The 22,933-nt window shown below is 50.9% G+C and overlaps 9 protein-coding genes across 9 annotated transcripts; 4 read left to right on the forward strand and 5 right to left on the reverse strand.

Annotated features, from left to right (window-relative positions):
* Positions 1-798: 798 nt before the first annotated feature.
* Positions 799-2,953, reverse strand: PC9H_011331 (uncharacterized protein; the record flags this gene model as incomplete). The annotated part of the gene is made up of 3 exons (XM_036780816.1): positions 799-1,206; positions 1,715-2,152; positions 2,210-2,953. 3 exons carry the CDS (start codon positions 2,951-2,953, stop codon positions 799-801), a joined length of 1,590 nt encoding a protein of 529 aa, XP_036626671.1.
* Positions 2,954-3,978: 1,025 nt separating this feature from the next.
* On the reverse strand, positions 3,979-4,725 carry PC9H_011332 (uncharacterized protein; the record flags this gene model as incomplete). Its single annotated transcript, XM_036780817.1, has 5 exons — positions 3,979-4,163; positions 4,221-4,365; positions 4,427-4,465; positions 4,526-4,611; positions 4,668-4,725. 5 exons carry the CDS (start codon positions 4,723-4,725, stop codon positions 3,979-3,981), a joined length of 513 nt encoding a protein of 170 aa, XP_036626672.1.
* Positions 4,726-5,685: 960 nt separating this feature from the next.
* On the forward strand, positions 5,686-6,809 carry PC9H_011333 (uncharacterized protein; the record flags this gene model as incomplete). The annotated part of the gene is made up of 2 exons (XM_036780818.1): positions 5,686-6,029; positions 6,086-6,809. 2 exons carry the CDS (start codon positions 5,686-5,688, stop codon positions 6,807-6,809), a joined length of 1,068 nt encoding a protein of 355 aa, XP_036626673.1.
* A 76-nt stretch (positions 6,810-6,885) lies between these two features.
* PC9H_011334 (uncharacterized protein) lies at positions 6,886-7,440 on the reverse strand (the record flags this gene model as incomplete). Its single annotated transcript, XM_036780819.1, has 1 exon — positions 6,886-7,440. The coding sequence occupies one exon, from the start codon at positions 7,438-7,440 to the stop codon at positions 6,886-6,888; it is 555 nt and encodes a 184-aa protein (XP_036626674.1).
* Positions 7,441-8,553: 1,113 nt separating this feature from the next.
* PC9H_011335 (uncharacterized protein) lies at positions 8,554-11,530 on the reverse strand (the record flags this gene model as incomplete). Its single annotated transcript, XM_036780820.1, has 7 exons — positions 8,554-8,814; positions 8,912-9,348; positions 9,402-10,049; positions 10,096-10,781; positions 10,832-11,100; positions 11,398-11,427; positions 11,483-11,530. The coding sequence occupies 7 exons, from the start codon at positions 11,528-11,530 to the stop codon at positions 8,554-8,556; spliced, it is 2,379 nt and encodes a 792-aa protein (XP_036626675.1).
* Positions 11,531-12,981: 1,451 nt separating this feature from the next.
* On the forward strand, positions 12,982-13,899 carry PC9H_011336 (uncharacterized protein; the record flags this gene model as incomplete). The annotated part of the gene is made up of 1 exon (XM_036780821.1): positions 12,982-13,899. One exon carries the CDS (start codon positions 12,982-12,984, stop codon positions 13,897-13,899), a length of 918 nt encoding a protein of 305 aa, XP_036626676.1.
* Positions 13,900-14,341: 442 nt separating this feature from the next.
* PC9H_011337 (uncharacterized protein) lies at positions 14,342-15,619 on the forward strand (the record flags this gene model as incomplete). Its single annotated transcript, XM_036780822.1, has 2 exons — positions 14,342-15,130; positions 15,284-15,619. The coding sequence occupies 2 exons, from the start codon at positions 14,342-14,344 to the stop codon at positions 15,617-15,619; spliced, it is 1,125 nt and encodes a 374-aa protein (XP_036626677.1).
* A 1,727-nt stretch (positions 15,620-17,346) lies between these two features.
* On the reverse strand, positions 17,347-18,240 carry PC9H_011338 (uncharacterized protein; the record flags this gene model as incomplete). Its single annotated transcript, XM_036780823.1, has 4 exons — positions 17,347-17,565; positions 17,620-17,739; positions 17,796-17,951; positions 18,175-18,240. 4 exons carry the CDS (start codon positions 18,238-18,240, stop codon positions 17,347-17,349), a joined length of 561 nt encoding a protein of 186 aa, XP_036626678.1.
* Positions 18,241-19,587: 1,347 nt separating this feature from the next.
* PC9H_011339 (uncharacterized protein) lies at positions 19,588-22,128 on the forward strand (the record flags this gene model as incomplete). Its single annotated transcript, XM_036780824.1, has 14 exons — positions 19,588-19,804; positions 19,871-20,008; positions 20,062-20,133; positions 20,188-20,312; positions 20,364-20,526; positions 20,574-20,736; positions 20,785-20,809; positions 20,860-21,168; positions 21,218-21,386; positions 21,439-21,466; positions 21,527-21,560; positions 21,610-21,656; positions 21,708-21,839; positions 21,903-22,128. The coding sequence occupies 14 exons, from the start codon at positions 19,588-19,590 to the stop codon at positions 22,126-22,128; spliced, it is 1,848 nt and encodes a 615-aa protein (XP_036626679.1).
* Positions 22,129-22,933: the final 805 nt, after the last annotated feature.

Here is a 22,933-nt window from a genome sequence, read left to right on the forward strand (position 1 = left end):
TTTCGTGGTCGACATACCGAAGCCGAGGGAGTATCTGAAGCATTCTGCGGCTAGATGGCCGTAATCGACGATCATGGGTTCGCCGAAGCAGAGGCGGCGTATCTGGGTGGTTCGTAGCAGTCCAAGTACTGCGATATCCCAGGAAGTCGCTGAAAGCAAGAGTGCTAAGAACAAGAGGGTCATATGTAATGTAATGTCTACCACTCGAGCAGCGATTGCGAGATCTTGTAGACGAGGCATGCGACTAGTCAGTGTGAATGTCCATCTATATCCCTCGTCGTCTGTCACAGACATCAGGATGTTGCTCAAAATGTCGCGGGGAATCGAGTGTACACCGAACGCCTGGGGTAGTAGTACCCATCGTCATGGAACTGTAGGGTTTGCCAGAGAAACGATCCTGATACTGTGTGGAGAATTCGCGTTGTAAGCTGCAGAGTCAAGAGTGCTCTGCGGTCGTGCAACAATTCAGCAAATATTAGCCGGAGAATGTCGTCCGGTAGGGTGCCAAGCTTCGCGCTGAGTCGGTTATGGAGTTACCAAGCGCCTTGCCACGCGCCCAAATCTCGTTTCTGCCTCGCTGGTCTCTAGCTAGTAGTCACCAGTCAACACTGCAGCTCGCACAGCCAATGAACGCATGAATGGACAACTCGCTGCTCGAGTGGTAGACATTACATTACATATGACCCTCTTGTTCTTAGCACTCTTGCTTTCAGCGACTTCCTGGGATATCGCAATACTTGGACTGCTACGAACCACCCAGATACGCCGCCTCTGCTTCGGCGAACCCATGATCGTCGATTACGGCCATCTAGCCGCAGAATGCTTCAGATACTCCCTCAGCTTCGGTATGTCGACCACGAAAAGGCCGAGGGCGAGTACCACCGCTATCGTCTCGGGGGATGCGAGGAAACTAGCGTAATGGTATGATTGAATGACAGTCAAGATGGGTGCACCAGCAAGGAGGGGGTGTGTGTCAAATTCGTCAAGGACTGGATTTCTGGAGGACGCTGGGATGTTTCCTTCGGTTTCAAGGTACTCGACCACGCCACGAAGACCAACTCGAAATAGATTGCTGTCCCCCCTAACGCGATTGTAGTGGTCGTGCGGAGAAGCAGTTGGTTGAGAGCAAATGTGAGGAGACGACCGAATATATGAGCCACGAAGAGGGAGGTCAAAGACGACCTCCCTTTCGACCGGAGGGGGAGGCTAGTATCTGTTTGGAGGCGGTTGGGCCATAGTATAGGCTGGCGTTGTCGAGCACAAGTCACCCAACGGTCAAGAAACTCGATGAAGTCTCGTGCCGCAGCCGCCACCTCGCCCAACAATCTGACGATCGAAGCTGGAGGAACATCAACAGTCCTTCGAGCATACTTCCGACATTTAGCTATCCCTTGCCGTCGACAATTTGATTGTAAATTTCCTCAGTCTATCGGAAGCGCATCGTCAGCGAAAGAATGGTCACAATTTGTAGGGCAAAGGATACAAGATGTAAACATAAGGAAGATAAGGAGATAAATAGTCAAGATGTGCTATACATGCGCTCGACGCGCGATAGTATACAGATGATCGAAAACATATCGCAAAGCTAGGCATTCAGGCGTAAATATATGTCTCAGAAAATAAACATAATAAGACCGAGATCATAAGGAGACGCAATCTGTGTTCGGACGCTCTACTTACCTGCTAGGAGTCAACGTCTCAGAGCCTCAGCCACCGCAAAGGCAAGCACGACGCTGGCGTCGAATATCCTCCAATTCCACCCCAAAACATCAAGCGCGATCTCCGTGGGGGGCACCGGAGGAAGAACGTTGGGATAGGGTATCAGAGGCGTAACGATATTCGTAGGAGGCAGGAGGCGGTAAGGCCACGCAATGTGGCACGCCAGCCGAGCGATAGACGCCGTTAGAGGATCGTAAGCCGCGGCGACGTGTGTCAACAACGAAGGATATTTGTCGATGTGGACATTGGACGTTGAGCTGCTCGATGAAGCAGCGAGTCGGGTATATGGGCGGGCGAAGGAGACGAACGCTCCCACCAATGATGGGATAACGAGCGTCGGCAACACCCAATGCAAGAGGATGAGGAAGAGTGGGAAGACGAAGTCAGACCCGAACACTGGGACTTGGATCGTTACTCCTGACGAGATCGTATACTACGAGTAAGATAACGGATCAATTACTGTACGAGGAAGAAAAAGGAAGATACACACATACGCATGCCTCCATGGAGTAGCAATACAAATAATATACGCGAACTCGGTGAAAGCCGTGAGGTTGGAGATGTTCGTAGGATTGGAAAAGAATGCGCGGGTCGCGTCGATGAACATGTGGATATAAGCAAGTAGCGTCCGTCTCTGCGACGTTACTCGAGCTGATGGACTTGGTGAAGGCGCGGACATGACCCTTGCGTGCGAGGCGGCTCCCTCTCCTTCAGCTTCAAAATCATGTTCTTGAGCGTCAGTGGGCGACATTGAACGGTTCGTACGACCGTGGCTGGCGGACGGTGAAGGGGATGGTTCCTGGGGTGATATGGGATGTTTAAGGAGCACTGATATATATCTCATATCCTGCTGCGGTGTCGCCTCGACCTCTAAGACAGGATCTAACGGAATGACACGTTTCTTTGTACGATGCGTCAACGTGGAAGGCTTGCGTTCTTCCTCGTTATCGGCGGCGGGTACAAATTGCGTGATTCCCGTAGCAGATCCCGTTTTCGACGATTCTACCGGTTGGACGCTACCCCTAGAGCTCCTGCCCCTCCTGTTCCGCCCATACAGGCCACGGAACTCATCCTGATCTTCAAGGTCAGGGTTGTCATCTAAGTGCTTCTTGATTCGCTGCTGCAGCTCATAGTTCGTCCCCGCATCGGAGATTTCAAGAGCAATGGCAATTTCCTGAAGCTCGGCCTTCTTCTTGGGCTGAAGGGAGCCTGTATATATCTGGATGGGAGGCATCGCCAATAGCGCGGCCAAGTCGCGGGGACGCAGGGGAATATCAGGCGGACTCGACGCGGTCGGCTGGAAGCAAGATCCAGAAGTAGGAGGGCAGGTACGCCTGGAGGGGACGCGGACGATGATGGTGGGACGCTACTAACAAATGAGAACACGCTCATCCTGTTGATGAAACGCGTCCCTGGGAAAGTTACGCGCTGTGAAAACACATGACACGATAGGAGAAAAGGGGGTCCAGACAGGAGGGTCAGTAATTTGTTTTCTCGGACCTGCTGGCGGCGGGCGCTACATATCATATACTCTGTATCAAGAAGTAATGTGACAAAGGGAGCCTTTGAGACGGGTCTGTATAGTTGTTTCTTCTTGTTGCTCATCTTTTGGCCATTGCCTTCAACATCCAAACCCTGAGCCGTCGGGCGATGCCAAAAGAGCCCCCCTACGTTCGTAATTTCAGGAGGTCGCAACGATGTTCACTTGAAGTACGGTTTTCCAATTGAATAATTTCAGAATTATTCCTAAACGACCCACCCAATTTCTAAGCCTACGGTCGACTGTCACCAAGGTACTGGAGGCAGACGTTGTCGCCGACTAGCCCGTTCTAGTTCGAAGTTCAGGCGGCTGGAATGCGGAATTTGGCTTCGACAGTCCATGCGCACGGGCATACCATGTGAACTATATTTACAAGACCTTTCCACCGGACCTGGCAACGGTTGTCTAAGTTACTCGTGTGCTCAACACCAACATTCTCTACACTCTCCTACTACGTGAAATAAACAATAGGCTACATGGAATGGTATATTCAAAAAACGTCCAGCGATAGCTTCAAAGCAACGAAATATAGAAAGATGAACACAAAGTGAACTTGCAAAGCTTCACTCTCTTAGCCTCAGGGGTATATCAATCACTCTTACCAAGGTACCGGGTTGAGCCCATCTCCAGTATGTACATCAACGGCATCACCGCTCGACAGCCAAAGGCGCATCAAATCGAACATGACATGTTCAAATCAACCGCTGATACCAGCCGGCTCACATGTTGCAGAGGAGGAGGATGCCAGAGATACCGAAGAATCCTCCAAAGAGAGCGTAGATGATAGCGACGCCCACAGGAAGAACGGAGACGAAGGGTCCATCCCAATCAGAGGGGAGCGTGAGGACGAGAGTGTCGGCCGGGGGCATAGTGTTGGTGCTCGCGTTGCATGCAGTTCTATAAGCTACAGAGGGACGTCCCGTTATGCCGGAGGCAGCAGAGATAACGCTTAACAACTTACCACCCAATACCGGGTTCGACCCAGCGCGGAAGTCGGCCATGGGCTTATTCTCTCTAATCAACTCCGTGAATATGCACTGTTCGCACTGAGTAAGGTTGCCAAGGGCGTCGGTGCCACACAAGCAGCTGGCGTCGTCTGCGCAGCCCTAGTTCGTTTGTAATAGGCTTCATCAGAGGGCTCTTCAAGTTTGTCAATCAGATACTTACAATCAGGATATTCTGGGCGATGGTACAGTTCTGCGAGCACTATAGAACGGCGTTTGAGGGATAGGACATTTACTACTGCATCCTTAATGCAGCACTCACGAGGCTCGGAATTGCTGTAGTAGGGGCGATAATGTCTTTGGTTGCGAGTTCGGCAGTCCCGACGGTGATATTGAAGGCCGCTAGGGCTGAGATCACGAACAGATGAGTATACACTCCTGCGGCGACAAACTGATAGACCCACCCCGACCGGCAAGACATACCACCAAGGCGAAAGAAAGGAAGAACTTGAACGTGAACATCGTTTGCTGCTTTGAAGGTCGAGAAAAATTGGGAGATGAATGGAAAGAATGTGGAAAGGCCTGCCAGAGGTCAGGAGCACTTGTTTGCCGAAAGGTGGGGGAAAAGAAGAGACCTGGGAACAGGCAATTTATAGTCAGAACAGCCTGAGAGAATGAATTGTGATCTCAACGACGAACCGGAGAAATGGATGATGAGAGGCGGATTAGGGAGTGGCCACAGTGATCATCAAAGAATCCATTCACTCTGAAACATCCCACGATCATGCATCCCCCTATGTACTCCTAATACTAGCAGCCCGCAAACCCACACAGCTCTCATCGTACCTAGTGGTGAGAGCAATCTTGTTAAAATTGTAGATGAATGGAGCCTCGTATAAGTGGAATTTACTGCGCTTAGTTGCAGCCATATTCCCATTTCCTCAAGCAGTTGGTAAAGATGCCGATTAAACCTTAGCAACGACCCGGATTACTGGCAAAGAGATGGGCACCTGCGTAGTATTCGTACCGAGATGTGCCCTCGAGCTACGAAGTGAAACAATCCTTTTGATAAAGGCAACGAGTCTACCCGCCCTCCACATTGTTCTATGCGATGGAAGGGTGTGTCGTACGGCTGCGCCTGGGAGGCTGTTCGTGCAGAAAATTCGACGCACTCACAATATTACAAGTTCGTATTGTCGCCCAAAGCGTAGTAGCCTCTGGCAGTTGAACGACGTTTGGGGTTGGACGTTGACGCTGACTTCGAAGGCAAAGGGCCGTGACTGCGAGAACAGGGGCTTGCCCCTAGTCATTTTCTCCAAGACGCGATTCGAAATCGTTGTCTAACAGAGTCAACGCTTACCGCTCCTTTCAAGTCAACCTGCGATAACTCTCGATCCTAGAAGCAGTACCGCGTATCAACACGAAAAAACGCCTGGCAGAGGCAGTTTCGCCACAGTGTCACCTTATTTCAGACGACTCTCAATGTCAGCACCGACACCCATGCGTGATAAAAGCTTCGACTTCTCGGACGGGGATGTATTGCTTTCTGCTCCTGGAAACGCTGGAGATGATGAAGCCATCGCTGTCGATGCTGAAGCTTCATATTCAAACATCACCCCTGTTTACTCGCAGACCCCGGCTGCTGTCGTGTATTTTCGCATCCACAAGGCCTTGCTGACAGGACATCCCTCCATGTTCACAGACATGTTTGAGGTCGTGAATCCCTCTCTTTCTGAGCAGAATTTATATGATGGTGTACCTTTGATCGCTTTATACGACGGGGGGAGTCATGTAAGGGGGTTTCTCAGAGTATTATCCCAACCAGAGTGAGTCAAGCTTGATGGATGGTGAGTTAAAGCTCATTGATGTTCGTCTGCCAAAGGACCGTTTTCCTGCCCCGTTATCATCACCCATCGGCCGAGCTGCTGATGGGTCCGCCTTTGCTAGCTATTAAATATCAAGCAGATGCAATAAGAGATGTCATTGTTCTGCATCCAAGGGCTGATTGGCCTATAAGCAGTTACGCTGCATGGAAGAAGAGGCAATGGCAGGAGCCAAAAGCTTCCCCGGCGGATCGTCTCCGGATCCAGAGCCATTCATCCATCTCGTCCGAACGACGAACACCTCCGAGCTACTCAGAAAGCATCTTGCGTTGGCCTTTTACGCGCTACTATCCCGCCGGCCTTCTACCTGGCGGACCAATCTACTCGACGCAGAAGACCTCAACACCCTCGTGGTGCTGCACGATCAATGCGTGGTTGATAACATGGATTAAAGAAGACCCCAGCACTTACTACTTTTACGGTCGTAAAGCCCAAGGTAGACCACGGCTGGAAATTCGTCCATCCGAATGCAGTTGTAAACTGAAGGAGTTCAAGGACGAAGTGCTACTAGATTGGATGGAACACTCCTTGGATCATGTGGATGTCATTGAGTATTTAGAACACCTTGCGGTCATAGTCGAGGCGAACAGGTACCGTTGGAGGTTCTGCAACAGGAATAACTGTAGGAGCAAGGCGGCCCCCTGGATAAAGGAGATGGCGAGGATGTTTTATGATAGAATGGAGGAGATCATCTTCCCGTCGCACGCGCAGACTGGCAACTAAAGCCAAGATCAGAAGCTGTAGATGTTGTCCAGCGTCTTCCAAGGAACAAGTACAAAGACTTCAACACCCATTTCATTTAAATAAAATCCGTACAAATAGAATACCCCGTTTCCATCACCTCCTGGGTATATTTGATTGCTCTCTCCCAAATGCTTTCACCACCTCGCACCTCCCTCTCCCATTCCTTCTGTAACCCACACCCGGACGGCTCTACCAAGTATGTGTTGGTGTATCTCTTGCGCATGTCTCGAATCCATTCCCAGGCCAAGTCCCGGTCTGACGAGCGGACTAGAATGCACACTAGCATCTGCAATGTCGAGTTGTCTAAAAGGCGAGTCAGCGCGACCCGCTGCGTTTCTAGCCTGGCGCGGAAGAAGGTACCCCCGCAAAGGTATAGAGGTATGGCGAAATGAGTAAGCCGAGGAAAACGAGTGGTGTCTAGCATGCGGTCATTGTATAGCATCGAACATTGGGCTGCTAAGCGGATATGCGTGATGTCAATCGCAGGGAAGGATTCGTGCCTTTGTTTGCGCCCGCCCAGAATATCCTTATTCCATAAAGTGTTTGCGTCAATGACGAGCATCTGCAGAGGGCAATTCCTCCTCCCAATCGGCGGTTGATGTTCTTGCATCTGAAGCCAAGAGCGAAACGCGGGGGTATCGCAAATTAGAAGCTGGAAGGAATTTTGTTCCATGGCAATATGCTCCACATTGCAACACAACGCCATCATCTTCCAAACCCTATTTCAGACTGAAGCATCCACAAGTTCTTTACGGACTCGGAGGGTTGCTGGGACTTCCATTGCAAGGCGCCTTGAGTGAGGCTCGTCACCGTCTTATCTCCCTCCGACTTGGCATGAGGAGACGCCATGGCCAGAAATTTATCAACGGATGCCGACTCTGGCAAGATGGTGGTAGCGAAGAGATACGGGATTAGGAGTCGATAGCACCATGAATTGACGAGACACAGTGTCTTGCAAGTTGATGTGGAGGATTGTGCGGCAAGAGTGAATATATGCCATACTACTTCACGCGGGAAGTCCGCGAATTTTGCATCCTCCATGATACTCGCTATTTGCTATATTAGTGGAATGATTGACGTGAAGGGACGAGTTATGTACATACCTGAAGGTGTAGGGATGGTCGCGGCCTGGGAAGGTCCTGGTTTGCGGGGGTCTTAAGTTACGAGGCTGGGAACAGAACAAGGAAGCATCACTGATCATCACCACAGACCATGATGCATCAGCACCATCGGAATTGTAGAAAGAGAAGCCTGCACTGTCCAAGGAAACCACACAGTGGGGCCACTATGGACGTCCGAGATTTGCGTAAGGCGAGTCAGCATCTCGCAAAATCCTGGGCGATCGCCCTGGATGAGGAGTTACGAACTTGGGGTTCTAACTTCATTGAAATCGTTGAATGACCGATGTGAAGCGACGTCGCCGAATGTAGCTACGGGGAACCCAAAGACCAGGAAATCATAAGTTTCAGCCATGACAAGGGAGACGAATAATCAATTCGTCAGCTCTGGAGTTGGCCTAGGATAGGTCACTGACGCAGAGGAAGCGCCGTGGAAAAACTAACATTTTTTTACACCGTCGCTCATACCACTCGCGTTTCCAAGACGTCCTTGAATGAATATTGTATTTTACATGTGTGGGGATAATTGTGTTGCGAAAGCATGTGCAATGTAGTGTGATAGAATAGATAGAAGGGTCAAAGGGGCAAACGTTCAAACGCAAATCCTAGGTAGGAGGGATCGGAGGAGTTGACCGCGGTCGAGAGTCTTGACGGCCATTCATGCGGTCTTTCAGTTCCGGGGCCTTCACCTGGAGTGCTGGTGGTTGAGAGTCGGCGAGGAATATTTGCCGAAGTTCAGATTTCATCGAGTCATCTAAACCGTCGAAATGGGGCCGATGGGTCTCGAGGCGTTCGATGAGAGGTGAGATGAAGGCATCCTCCAACCCCAACATGGGAGACGATTTCGGATCCCTCCATGACTTCGTCTTAAGAGACCCTAAGAACATTGTCCACAGTTCAAGAGATAGGGCGGCAGGAAGAGGTTCTTTGTCTTCGTCGTCGTCACCAAGTTTTGAGGCGGACCTGCAGAGCAAGCTGGTAGCATGCTGCAAAGCTGAGAGGGACGTGGCTCGAGTACTGCCGTATTTTCTTGACGAAGCCAGCCTTCTTTCCGAGACATTGCGAGGGAGTTGCCTTCACCCAATCTGAGATGACCTCGTGACGCACCGAATCACCTACAAACCCACCGAGGCACATGAACGGAAGACACCAAATAAATGCCTCCATCTCGTGATGATAATAACGGACGATGTCGCCATTCCAGTAAGCATCATCCAGCAGTTCAAAGGCCATGAACGGAACAGTACCCGTGCGATCGCAGCCAGGGACGCGCTCCTCCCACTGTAGAATCGACAGATCAAAGTCTGTCAATACCCCGCGACGAGTTTCTGGATGACACATGACGTTATAGAGACTGGGGTCTCCATGCTCGATGCCGTGCTTCCATAGGAAAGCGTGACCTGTCAGAAGAGAAATCGTTATTCGAAGACTAATTCGAGCGAAGACGACATACATGTCACTGCATCAAGCCAAGCACGAAGGAAATCAGTCGCATCCAACGTGGTGACTTTCGCCAGCTTCTTCATCACCACCACTCGCATGATTTGATATCCGTTACCGGGTTTGCCCACCAAGCTTCGAACCCGCCCGGTATCTGTGCCACGGACATCGGCGTAGCAGAGCAGTCCAGGCAGATGGTCGGTCATTGACGCATCGTATTTCGCCGCGATATTCCGTATCCCTTTCATTGTTTTCCCCTCATGCGCCCGACGCACTTCCGGATGAGAGATCTTGACTACGAGAGACTCCAGCACGCGACTGTTATCTTTCAATTTGGGCTCGCATGGAAGGACTCTGGTGGCACGTCCACCCAGGCACCGTGGCGGCGGAGCTAGATAGTCCTCATCCGAACACTTGATCTCGAGCGCTAGGAAGTCATGAGGGTTGTACTTGTTTTCCAAGAGGGGGTCGTTTAAGGACACGGTAAACGAAGGCGTATTTGGAGGGCAATTGAAAGTCTTGCATCGACCCCAGTCCTCAACCGTGAACCTTTGGAAAAGAGCCATGAGAACGAGCGCACGAGGGAAGTCGGCGATGAAGCTGACGCCGTTGGACCGTACAATGCCCTCTCGGTCATAGTACCAAATGAACAGACAGTCGTCTAGAAGACCATGAGGGCACAATACGAGAAGCTGGACATGACGCACCAATGTGCAGCAGGTTTATCGTGTGCTGGATACCGGGGTTCTGGGATAGCATCTCCAGCGCATAGGCAGCACACTGCACCCGGCCATCGAAATTCTTCTCGTTCGAACTTTCCTTGCGCAACGCAACTCCATTCTTGACCCCGAGGCGTAACTTCTTGCTGCTAGTGACGCTATTCGTTGCTTCGAGTTTGCGTTTCGAAGATCTAGAGCTAGTCGCTGGGGGCGTTGCGCTTACATTGGGGGACGGACTCGTGGAGGGAGACAGCTGCACCTCGTCCATCTCGCTATCCTGCGGTCTTACGCGGACACGCCGCGCTGTTGTGGTGAACGCCGATTCGACAGCGGCGCGAGCCTCTTCGCTGGGACTTCCGATGGCCTTGAACTCTTCGAAACCGAGGAATGCGTCGAACTCGGGCTCGGCACCCTTGTCAGGCGATTGCTCAAGTTGAGTGCCGAGAGATTTCACTACAGAGTCACCAGCCTTTCCTACATCAGGCGTTCGGTGGACACGGTCGGCTCCCGTTTGGGATTTAAGGACGCTAGGATCGAGGCGACGGTACTGCAGGTCTGGGGCTGTAGGCGAGCGAAGCGGGAGATTTGTAGTTCTGAGCAATGACAGCGCCTTGTTGCACAAGTTCACGTAAGGAGCGTATCGATTCGTTTCTACGCCAGAAAAAGACCTCAAGCTAGACCACGCCACTGAGACCTACCATAATATCGAGCACGACCGACTCACTATTCAGAGAGTAGACTTCTGATACTCTCATCGTTTGCCACGGTCAATACTGCCTCGAGACACTGCTCGAGATGATTCTGTAGCGCGTCATCTCGTTGATGTCGCAAGCGGCCAAGGTCAGACTTCTGGCCTTGGTCGAGATTGTCACCGCGTTCTAGTTTCTCGATATCGTTTTGAAGACTTTCAAGGGAGGAATCGTCCCGTAAGCAGCGGAAGATAAATGCGCATAAGAGCTCGTCGAAGTCGCATACTTGAGCAGCACTCGTTTCCTGATGTCGGAAAAATCATACCTGCCTTTTAAGGATGGCCCCTTAAATCGTTCTCACAATGTCCTTGAGACAAAGAAGTTGAGCTAACTGCCGCGGCAATTGAGCTCGTACCTACGCCAGATTTGTTAGAGTAGGACAGTAGTATATATACTTCAATTCGTGATAAAGTATATTGGCTTAAACCACAACTTTCCTTGCTTTTAATGGAGTAACATCCATTATAAGCCCCTTAAAATGCCTTTTAACGAAAGCGTAGGCTTTTGAGCGCTCAAAACTCAAATAGGAAATTTCCGACACTGAAGCAAGATGCCAGAGAGGTCTTTGTATCTGTTTTGCAATATCAACGGTGAGGACATATGTAATTGAGATAGTTGCGCCATACTTCGTGGGTTGTGGCGAGGACATTCCGGCTTAGAGTGCTGATGGTCATGATGAAGAGTTTAGCCGCCATTCAGCATACGACTCATGTGACGGAATATTGCTGATCATGTGATACGCGAGAGTGCATTTGATATTTATTATAATACAGCAAGAAATATGCTAAAGCTACTTACAGTCCTTCACCAGTCACTAGTACTAGTTCACTAGTCAACACCGCAGCTCGCACAGCCAATGAACGCAATGGACAACTCTTCCTCCGTGTATCGTGCAATGGTCAACAGCGCGCAGCTCCAGATGACTTAAGTGGGACGTCTGCAAGACCAGGGACAACTGTGATAGATGGCGTCGAAGATCTCCGACCCATAGTTGTTCCGGCTTAGGCCGGAGGATACTGTCGCAGAGGTACAGTGGTATGGCGAAATGTGTAAGTGGGGAGAAAAGAGTGACATTGGGTGCAAAACTCTCGAGTAAAACTGGACTTCGAGGTGCTAGGCGGATATGCGTGATGTTGCTTGCAGCGAGGTATCGAAGTCCTGCCAAAAATGGCCGGCGGTGTTTCATGGACGGTTATTTACAGAGGTCGACTCCTGCTCTCTAGCGGCGGTTGAGGATGTTTTTGACCCAAGCACGCAGTGCACTCAGAAAAATCCAAGCCCTGACCCGATCCATGTCAACATGCATTGTGACAGCATACCACCATATCATAAATCTCCTGGCTGTTGGGAGATAGACCCAGAGTCTGTACGTATTCGGAGGGCATGCAGGGCTTGCAATCGATTTCAATGCCTCCATCCGATTGAAGAGATAACAAGGCTAGAAAGCGTTTGACAGATGTCGGCGCAGGCAAGATGATGGTGGTAAGGAGATACGGAAGGGCTAGTTGATAACACCACGAGCTGACGAGACATAGACCTAGGCAAGTCGACGAAGACGAACGTGCAGCATGTTCAAATATGTTCAAGACCACTTCGCGTAGTAGGTCAGCAAAATACGTACTGAGGGTCGTATCTCTCTTTCCCTTTCCTCCTGGACTCCGAGTCCATGATTCCTCTGTAAGTAAGGATCGATGAGGGTGAATGGTTCCAGACGATATTCACCTGGGTATACTGGCTGCTCTGCTTGCGGCTTGAGGGTGATCATTCTCAATTAGTCCTCGATGGTGGATCTCAATACCTCAGGTCAAGAGATTGCAGTGAGCTGTTGGAATTTCCCATAACGACTTGTTCTGTGGTGATGGTGCGGGGGAAGGTGCAGGGGAAACCCATGTCACGCCTACCGAAAACAGAACTCGGTGGCGCCAGTGACTTTATTGCGAACAGTGATACTGCGGTAAACTGCGGCTCATCTCACACTTCAGATTATTTAATAGGCTTCAACGAGTCCTCACGCCCATCCAGAACCCCCAGGCTGAAACATCTCTAGGTGCGTTCCTCAACGCGTCGACCTCAATACTCATCATGAATGTCGGTGATCACGAAACATAGTGAACACTCAGCACTCATGGAGAATAACCCATTTATGAAATTCCCTCCTGAAGTTGTGTGGCACATTTTCGAACACGCTGCGCGCTCGTCGACATCGACTTGCAAGACCCTTTGTCTCGTCAACTCATGGTGTCGTCAACTGGTACTTCCGTACCTCTTCTCGACCGTCATCTTACCGACAGAAGCAGCTGTCAAGGACTTTCGTTCCATGATCTTCCTTCAGGCGAACCCAAACGACGACCCGACGGCTACTCGTGTAAGCCAGAGGCTGCGCCTGCCTGACTTCGCTCCCTCCGAGCACGTACAGAATTTATGGATGGAAGAAGCTCACAGTGGCGTTCAGAAGGTCATGGAGTCGTGTTACAATGCAGAACACGTCGCGATGGATCAAGAATCCTTCCTGCACTTGATGTACATGCCACTGGTGCGCTCGTATTTCACCCCAGAACCTTCTCGCCCAGAGAGAAGCCACCCTCTGCAGGTAGTTGTCATTGACTCCGACAGCCGATGGAACAGGGCGAGTCGACAAGGACGGTTGCAGGGGCTCCTCTCGACCGGGCTCTCTCACATCCGCCTGGCAAGCCCGATGGCACGCGATAGTGACGCGCTCGATATCGCTCCCTTCCCTCAACTTACACATTTCGCAATGCCACTGTCTAGCTGCCTCGCGCAAGATCCTGATGTGGTGTCTCGGCTTCTGCAAAATCCGACACTGAAAATGGTGGTGTGTGTCATTAGTGGAGCGAACGAGCGGGAGTTGGCGAGGGTATGGTGTCGGGATGTTCGTAGAGGGTGTACCAATGCGTACTTGGTAGAGTCGTCTGGGCTTGACCTGCAGGAACAGTGGGAGGCTGAAGTACGAGGCGGTAAAACTATCTGGGAGAAGGCCCTTGAATACACTCGGAGGGTCCTGGAGGCGGACGAACCTGCGTAAGTACATCATCCAATCCGTAATCCGTTTGAATACTGAATATCGACGAGACACTGTTCATTAGACAATGCTGAACGACAAGTAATCATGACTAGATAAGCAGCAAGCAGAATTGTTCGAGCAGCTTAAAGACTGGCCTTTGTCATCGCCGTCATGACAATTGACATTCTGATCGTCAACTGGGAGTCACACCTTTTGTCAGGATAAGAAAACTATGTTCCAGGTCCGACCGCAATCGACAAATTCTGTTCCACGGCCTGGTTATTGAGGTGCCTCTTGAATATCTCAAATACAGCCGTTCCTCTGGTCATAAACTCGCTGGAAACAACAGACCACGAAATACCAGAGTGAGAGCACGCACACCTAGTCGAGGCGGAGACCAGGGGTCTCCAGGGGTTTCCTGTGGCATGAGCATGACCGCGTGAGAGTTAGATTCGGGCCTCTAATGCCTTCTCCACAACCGCTACCGACAGAACTGCTGTATTTAATATTGGCAGAGCTCGACAACCACCGGGGAACGATACTGGCCTTACAACTCGCCTCACGATCCCTTCGCGCAGCGTCCGAGCCGCTCTTGTACCGAACCATCTGTTTCCCCAGATGGAACGAACCCCGTCTGAAACTGCTCGTCGACACGCTTTACTGGTCAGGAGAGCGGCTCTGCCAGTACATTGATGGATTCCACATATCCGCCCGAGAAGTCAAGTTATCTACGGAGACCGGTGCTCGCATCTGCGAAGTTCTCAAACGCTGCGCGAACCTAAACTCGCTCAGTGTCGACTTCTTTCGAAAAAAGGGAAACAAGGGTTCGAGCCCATTCTTCGCTTTCTTAGACAGTGCCCCTTTTTCTCTCACTACCCTCTCGTGGACTGGGCTCATCCCCAAGGACGCTCGCCCATTTATCGATTTTCTCGCATCGCAGTCGTCTTTACGCCACCTCGATCTTACGTTGCCCCCTTTCCAAGAGCTACCGTGTATACCGTCATCAGCTTTACCCCGCCTTCAACTGGTCCGCACGGGAGGAGCTATCGATAACATCGCTGTCATTCTCGCAGATCGACCGAACATCATACATCTCCATCTTGGCCGCGTCTCAAACAGCGTCTTCTCCCAGCTTGCCCAAGAAAGTGTGTCGGGTATACGAACTCTTACTGTGGATGTGGACGTTTGGCCGCTTTTCAAGCTAGCATCTTATATGCCCCGTCTTCGATGTCTCCATTTCAACGGCCGATCTGTGAGTACGCCTGTCCATACCATCACCTCCCCTACCATCTCTCTTTCCAGAATATGTACGACATTGTGCTTGGTCTTGTGCTCTATGTGTTAGAGATTCGCCACCTTCAATTTGCCGTACCCCCCGTACACGAAGACAATACAGCCTCTATAGCGGAGTGCTTCCACAATGCTCCCAGCCTGGAATATGTTGACGTCGCAACAACCGGAGGTCATTATGATCGCTGGGATCGCGACGGGCACCAACAACGGATATCAGAATCATGCCCAGCCACCGTTGATTGTAGCCTTTGGAACGGCGGGCTTTAATATCTGGAGAGCGGGCTTGTGTCAACTCGGTTTCGACTCCGCTGCCAACGGTTCCTCGGGATGCACAACTATCGCTGGGGCAGCGTTGAAGTTGCTTGTCGACGACATCGCCACGGGAGTCATTACTCGGGCAGTGAAGGTCGATCGAACTGGCACTTGGTTCGGATGGCAAGATCCGTGAATCGGCTTATACACGGTTACACCGTCGTATGAGTACCAAACGTGCATATTATTGGCAATTAAGAAGAATACAACTCGTGGGTATATACCCAGTGTGCTGCCTTTGCGATGTGGCTATTGCGCCGTTGCCAGCCAGAAAACACTGGCTTCGTTTATTACATCGAAGCTAAACGACAATATAGTATCAGCGTCCAACCTCTCTGAAGCTCGTAAATGTCAAGAAAGATTCGGGTGTGTACCATCAGAGTGACAATTCACTCCGCATGTCACGCAATCGAATTGCGTTGTCAGAACGAAGGTTATTGAAAATTCGCATCATCGGTACGTCCTCTTCGAAAATGTGTACAGGAACGAAAGGGCAAGGGCAAGACACTCACCCAGTCAATCAAACCTTCCGTTCGCGGGTGCTAGGACTCTTCTATGTCGTTGTCCAACTTGGAGGACTCGACGCGACCAAGTAGTTGGGAAATGGCTGGGAATAGCCACTCCGGAATCACCATAAGACTACCTTTTTATGTCCTGCGAATCAGTCATGGATATGTTCGACATAGTGCAGACAACTCACGCGGCACAGTATCTGACACCGTACGAAATCAAGGTATGTTTCCCATCCTTGGACCTAAGCACCTAATTCGATTGCTCCGTGTAGACGATCCATTCCTATTGTACGGGACGGTGCGCAAAGGGTCTCAAGGAGTGAAGGGAGCTCTCAATCCGTGGGGATGTGGTGGTTCGTTGAAGAGAACCAACTGTGAGAGTCCATGCGTTCGGGTGATGGGAAGAACACAGTCTGGTTCTACGTTCGAGCCCCCACGCCTTGCCGTTTCTTGTCTCTATATGGACGGATCCATGTCAGCTGTTTATTCTGAATGAACCGGAGGTCATGGGATGTGTGTAACACCGAAGGAGGTAAGATGAGAGTCCCTCGTGGGGTCGCCATAGCATGGGACCCTGTTCAGAAGTAACGGTTGTGGGGAGTCGTGATTTCTCGCACGAAGCGAGTTGTTCGAAAATCAGCGAGGTTGAATTGCTTTGGAAGTACGTATGCCTGTGGCACTTGGGAGATGATCGATGATAACTTGGGCCTGAATGCATGACGGAGCGTGTCACGATAGTTGTTGAGTTTTGGGTGGGGGCCTTGTTAACTACTGAACTATTAAATTTGCTCCAAGGCAGGTACTGTTTATGAGAACAGATACGTCGAATCGATCATAACGGCCTGATACTAGGCAAGTGGAAGTCCTTTCTGAGGACACAGTCTATTGCTACAACCCAATAGATTGACCTAAATACCCCCTCAGCGTCTTGCAGCCCATCAGCGACTATTTACAAGAGGCAATGGTGATCGAAGAAACCACGATGGGCAGGTATCGCTGAACTTAGGTCGCTAAACAGATGTTGGATGGAGGGCATTAGCAAGAAAGGCCTTGAGATGAAATGGGTACAGGAAACGGGCTTAAGGGCATCTGCCCGACATATGCGCTCGGAGAGGATTGGGCCAAGCTGGTTTGCTGAGCGGGTGTATCGCTGACCGTAGTGGAGTCTCGCTGTTTGTCACCTGCATCTGTGCCAAACATTCGCTATCAAACGGACGGAATGTCGGTACCCAGTCCTTGTTCTCTTCCTCCACCATCTCGTAAGTAATCCATATCCCCCGCTCATCGATCACCCTTCATCCCATAGGGCGACCGACTCGTAGTATCGATTGACACGGCTTACAGGGGAGGTTCAATCATGGATTCCTCCGGCGGATGGGTTATGGAGGAGAGAAATAGTCGTAAGGATGGTGTTGTCCTTGAGAAGTTTCCCGAATTTTTTAACAGCTGCGTGGCCTTGAGTACTCAATGTGTGGGTGATCGTTTTGCTAAGGAGGACAGTACACGCTCCTTCAAATCGCTCTCCGAGTTCTGCCAAAACGGCGGATGTCGACATGACTTCTTGCATTGTCTACAAGTCAGGGATAAAGAAATGAGCGGTTGTATGCATAATAAGCAGCAGGACCTCTAAGAAGGGCGAGTAGCAAGCGATCCCATGGCAAGTTTTCGAAATCGCATTTCTGTGAATGACCTTTCCGTGCTTGACCACGCCAGGCTGAGAGACCAGGAGGGTGATGTCCGTGACCTGGGTTGCATCAAAGAGACATAGAGCCTCGCCTTGGGTAAAAGCGACAAAGCGACCAAGGGAGTAAATTGGTACTCGCCGCCTTGGCAAATTGCCAAAATGGCCGCGCGGACTCCATCCCCATGGGCGGCGACCATGTTGAGCACGGGCGAGGGAACTGTGGTGGGTAGGTGAAGAGAGTACCAATGTAGGAGGGAAGCCTCCTCCCAAGCCTAGGCAAACATAGACATATCGTCACAAACCTTAACACATCCCGCCCCAGGGTATATAAAGGCGGATCGCGCGTTAACTTGTTCTCCGTCTCTTTCTTTCTTCCTCTCATCTAGCTTTCTAACTTCTAGAGGTAAGTCCGCCAGAATTGTCCCATCGCCCATACTCACCCGCCCATCTCTAGCGAGACGGAGGTGCGATGGCGCATCGCTATACAATACGCACCAGGGCCGCGTATGGCTCGTCATCTGAGCTTGCGTCTCTGTCGTCGTGTCGTATGGGTTCATCCATGAGCCTGGACGGCGGCGGTGCACTTGCTTGGGCCGTCGAACATTTGTGGCGTTGGGCGTGTTGAATACCGTGCGTGGCTGTCCGGAGATCAGTGAGGTTTATGCAGTCGAGCTGCTGTAGAGGATGTCAAGAGGGAAAACCCTTCGCATTCGCCAAGAATCTGTGTACTCTCGTCGCTGTTCCGAGGCCAGCGGGGCGGAGGCGATGTGCATGAGCCAAGATGCAGTTGCCTGAAAGGTCGCGTTTGTGATCCTCGGCGGTACGTATGTCTCTCACGTCGACGAGAAAAGACTTACTAACCGATACACGACAGAACGCCCGCTGTTATTTTTGTGAACTCGCCTAGGCGGTACGTAAGTTTACTACCTCAACAAGAAAAGACTTACTAACCTCGTCGCGGACCAGACTGTCGACTGTTCTTTTTTGCGAAACGACCTAGGCGTTACGTCGGGTTTTCGTCTCAACGTGCAAATACTAACCTTTGTTGCGTACGAGCCTTTGGCGGGGATGGATTTGGCAGTAGGTTAAGATATTGTCTAAGCAGCGCATCGTATCTTATCGTCTGCCTTGAACCCGAACGCGTGGCCACCGTTGAAAGCAATGAGAGAAGAGGAGGAATATACATCCTGAAGACACTGCGCCATGTATAAACATGCCATCGCGAAGTCATTTCATTCGTGCATTTTGAGGGCAGCTTCTCGTAGCAGACGGTGTCTCCAGTCGCGATCTATCGTTATGGGGATTCCCTGCGTCCTGTATGGTATCGGCTTCGTGTTTGGGCGCATGCCGCCTAACTCTTCCGGGAGTCTGTTGATACGATGGGAACTGCTGCGCTATTTGTGCCGAATAGGACTAGGACTGATTGGCAGAATTTGACTTAGATGGTTTTGCTGAGGAGGAAGGCATTGCTGGAATGACGAAGTTGGGTGTCTGAGATGCGGTAGTAGGACTATTGTTGTCTAGAGAAACAGGGGAAACTGGCTCCTCGTCTGCGCCCCCATCTTGAGCCGTCGAGTTCCATTTGCCCACTCTCCGTCGAGAAACTCGTTGTCGTCGCCGTATATATCTGCTCCAAAAGTAAGTCCCAAGGGTGGGGGATCGAGATTCTTGGACTGCAGACCGTCGAGAATGACAGCATATAGTGATTCAGACATGACTCTGCTGGTTCTGGATGAAACGGAATCCACTTTCCGCAACTCAAAAGGACGAACAGGAAGGAGTACTGAAGGAGTACTGAAGAGAGCTGCGTGACGCGTGACAGTGTGACCTAGTTCGCCGAACCTATAGTCCGCTTTGAAGCTGGCTTGAAGCTGAGGCATCGTTCGAAGTTCCCCGTTGTTATTCTCCATGACAGACACCAAGTCGCCTGCTCGGGGAACGTCAAGGCCAGCGACCAGTAAACTCTGGCTTATCGGCCTCATTTGCGCGGCCTTGCTCAAGTTCTCGACCTGGCCCAATCACCGATACGCGCTATGTTCTGAAGAGGGCTCGATTTATACCGTCGCGCCGGACAAGCCAACCGTGCAATGCTTGGTGGTCAAGGGCTCATTCATTGAGTCAACGGGTTCACTAAGTTCCGTAAAGCTCTTGTTGTCTCCAATTTCTTGATTCTGAACTAGTAATGTCGCAGGCGAGATTCAGATTCGAGTAAATTCCCCGTTGTACGCGATGACTACCTATCTACCATGGACTTCTCGGCTTTTGAACCCATGGTATCTGAAAGTCGTGAAGCTAAAGGCTGGTTCAGCTGTCATACCTGGAATGGCTGGTGAGTGAACATTCGCTAAGACGGCTACTCGTTGGTTCATATGGAGCGTATAGATGCTCATGCTCACATACTCGAGTATGGGTTCAAAATGGAGCTCCAACTGGATGGAGCTCCGTCGACGCAAGGTGTGCTGTCCGAACGGTGTCGTTTGGGTCCCCAAGTCTGATCAACATGGCAAGATGTTGTGGCTCGGATTCAAAAGTATATCGATTCTCGACCGGATGTCCACAAAAATACCTCAACGTGGATACAGGGAATGGGATGGGACCAGACTAGATGGCCGGGGGCACAGTTTCCGACCTCAGTACGTTTAGTTATTTTCTCAAATTAAGCTAAGCTGACATTCTGGTTGAAGGATGACCTTTCGGATCCGTTGCTAGAAGGCCGGCCAATAGCGCTTCGCCGAGTAGATGGTCACGCCCTCTGGGTTTCCTCTCGAGTTCTAGAGATGATGGGCGAACTCCCGACGGAAGTCGACGGCGGGCTAATCATCAGGGATGCGAACGGCAAGCCAACAGGTGTGCATCCCGCGATATGTGTTTGACCTACTAGTGATACGTTGGAGGTATCTTCGTTGATAATGCCATGACTTTGGTTCCCATCCCTCCCTGGTCGGAGAAGGATATGGATAACTATTTTACGACGGCTATGACGGACGCCCTGGCCCACGGACTCACCTCGATCCATGATGCGGACTCTCAACCCGAGGCTATTGCGTTCTTTAAAAAGTACGTGTCTCTCAATACAACTTTGTCATGATAATCCGTATTGTCTAGGCAATCTGAAGCCGGGAATCTACCTGTAAGTGCTCGATTACGAAGTTGCATCGCTAACGAGTTATGTGATCGCAGATCCGCGCGTATCTCATGGGTAATGTACTCTCGGATGAATACTGGGGCGCACAAATACCTCGGTTGATCAACCACGGTGCTCATGGTCGACTCAATGTACGCGCCATTAAACTGTTCACGGACGGCAGGTCCCCATTTCCATTCCTCGCGGACATCTCTCACTCTTATCCATTAGGCGCGCTTGGATCATGGGGTGCTGCGCTGCTCGAACCGTATTCTGACAACCCGTCAACTAGTGGTCTCATGCGCAGCTCCAAGAGTGCACTAGGCAAGCTGGTCAACCAGTTTTACGAAGATGGGTTCCAAGTGGTAAGTGCGCACTCCGGCTTTTCCCGACCGCATCTCATTTCACCCGCAGAATATCCATTGCATCGGCGATCGGGCGAATAATGCCGTTTTGGACATTTTTGAAGATATCATCATGGATTCCGCTGATCCAGACAATGTCACTGCGAGTTGGCGTCCACGGATTGAGCATGCGCAGATCATGACTATGCAAGATTTGGAGCGCATTGGGCGAATTGGAGGTAGGTGCGTGAATGTCTGCAGGGAACTTGCGCTGATCGTATTTTGAGACAGTAATCGCGAGTGTACAACCCACGCATGCGTAAGTGCTGGAACTAAGCGTCGGAGACGTATCTTGGCTGACTGTTTTGGCTTTGGACAGCACAAGCGACATGAGCTACGCGGAGACACGACTCGTGTGTGCCATCTTCCTACCGTGTGAGCTACCACTCATACAGTAAACAGGGCCCCGAAAGAATCAAAGGAGCTTATGCCTACCAGATGCTCCTTCAGTAGGTTATCACTCAATGATCGGCGCCACACCTTACACATAGTTTGCTCAGGAACTCGAAAATCGGTGTACTGCCTCTGGGCTCCGACTTCCCAGTTGAGGGCATAAATCCTCTTCTCGGATTCTATGCTGCAGTCTCCAGGCTTTCCGTAGACGGAACATCTCCTCACGGAGAGGGTGGCTGGTGAGCTTTCGCGCGTTTGAAAGGATGATCGTCGCTGAGCGCACTTCTTTTCCTTACCACCAGGTTCCCGAATGAGCGCTTAACTCGCGCGCAAGCCCTGAAGGGGATGACTCTCGATGCAGCGTACGCTGCGTTCGCCGAAGACGAAAGGGGATCGCTGGAAGTGGGGAAGAAGGCGGATTTCGTGATTCTCGATAGAGATATCATGAAAGTGCCGGCTGACAAGATTCTGAGCACCAAGGTCCAAGCGACGGTTATTGACGGTCAGGTGGCCTACGGAGCACTCTGAGTTTCTAGCTAATTACTTGGTGATGCACCATTCTTTCCTCCTTGCTTGAGATGATTTAGAAAGATTAAATAGTGGGTCACCTTTCAAGTTGGGTGGTCGGCGTGAATCACCAAGCTGCGTCCTTCACAGCTCGCTGCGGAGGTCTATTCTTAGCTACTTTCATGTCTCGGGCACTGCGCTAGTCACTTCGTCGCTTCGCGTTTCGAACAACACCCCTCCCCTACGTTGAACAATTCACTGTTGTATTCACCCCAGGAATGTATAAAAGGGGCACATTCTGATGTTGAAGACTCCTCAGCAGACTTCAAAAATCCCCCACATAACCCAAGCATAACGGCTACTACTGAAAACACGAACGTGACGGCTACCACAAACATAACAGTGGCGTGTAGCTATGAAGTCCTTGTAGACAAGGACCGCTCCCCAATCCATTGCCCATGGTGCGGGGTCGCTGGTGGTGGCCATTTGGCCAACTGTGAAAGACGTACGTAAAAGAGTTGATATTGGGCTGATGGTCGTACTAATGTGAGCTCTTAGCTGCTCGTTAACTGTAGTTCTTTCCTGACTTCAATTCCAGCTTCGATCTCTCATAATTTTTCGAAATTTGCATTTCATATATTGCCTGTCTGCTTCAAGTTGTAGTCTATCACTGTCATGCAACAAATAATCCGCTCTGATGCCTAACTGTGGGAGCACCAACGGCGGCATTGCTCGACTGGTGAACTGATGCCCGAGTGGATGTTATCCGGGTGTTGTAAGTTGGTTAGCCTATAGGAACGTGCGTTTGTAAACGAGCGCTAGTGTT

Source organism: Pleurotus ostreatus (assembly GCF_014466165.1).
Source record: "Pleurotus ostreatus strain PC9 chromosome Unknown scaffold_9, whole genome shotgun sequence".
Taxonomy (NCBI): domain Eukaryota; kingdom Fungi; phylum Basidiomycota; class Agaricomycetes; order Agaricales; family Pleurotaceae; genus Pleurotus; species Pleurotus ostreatus.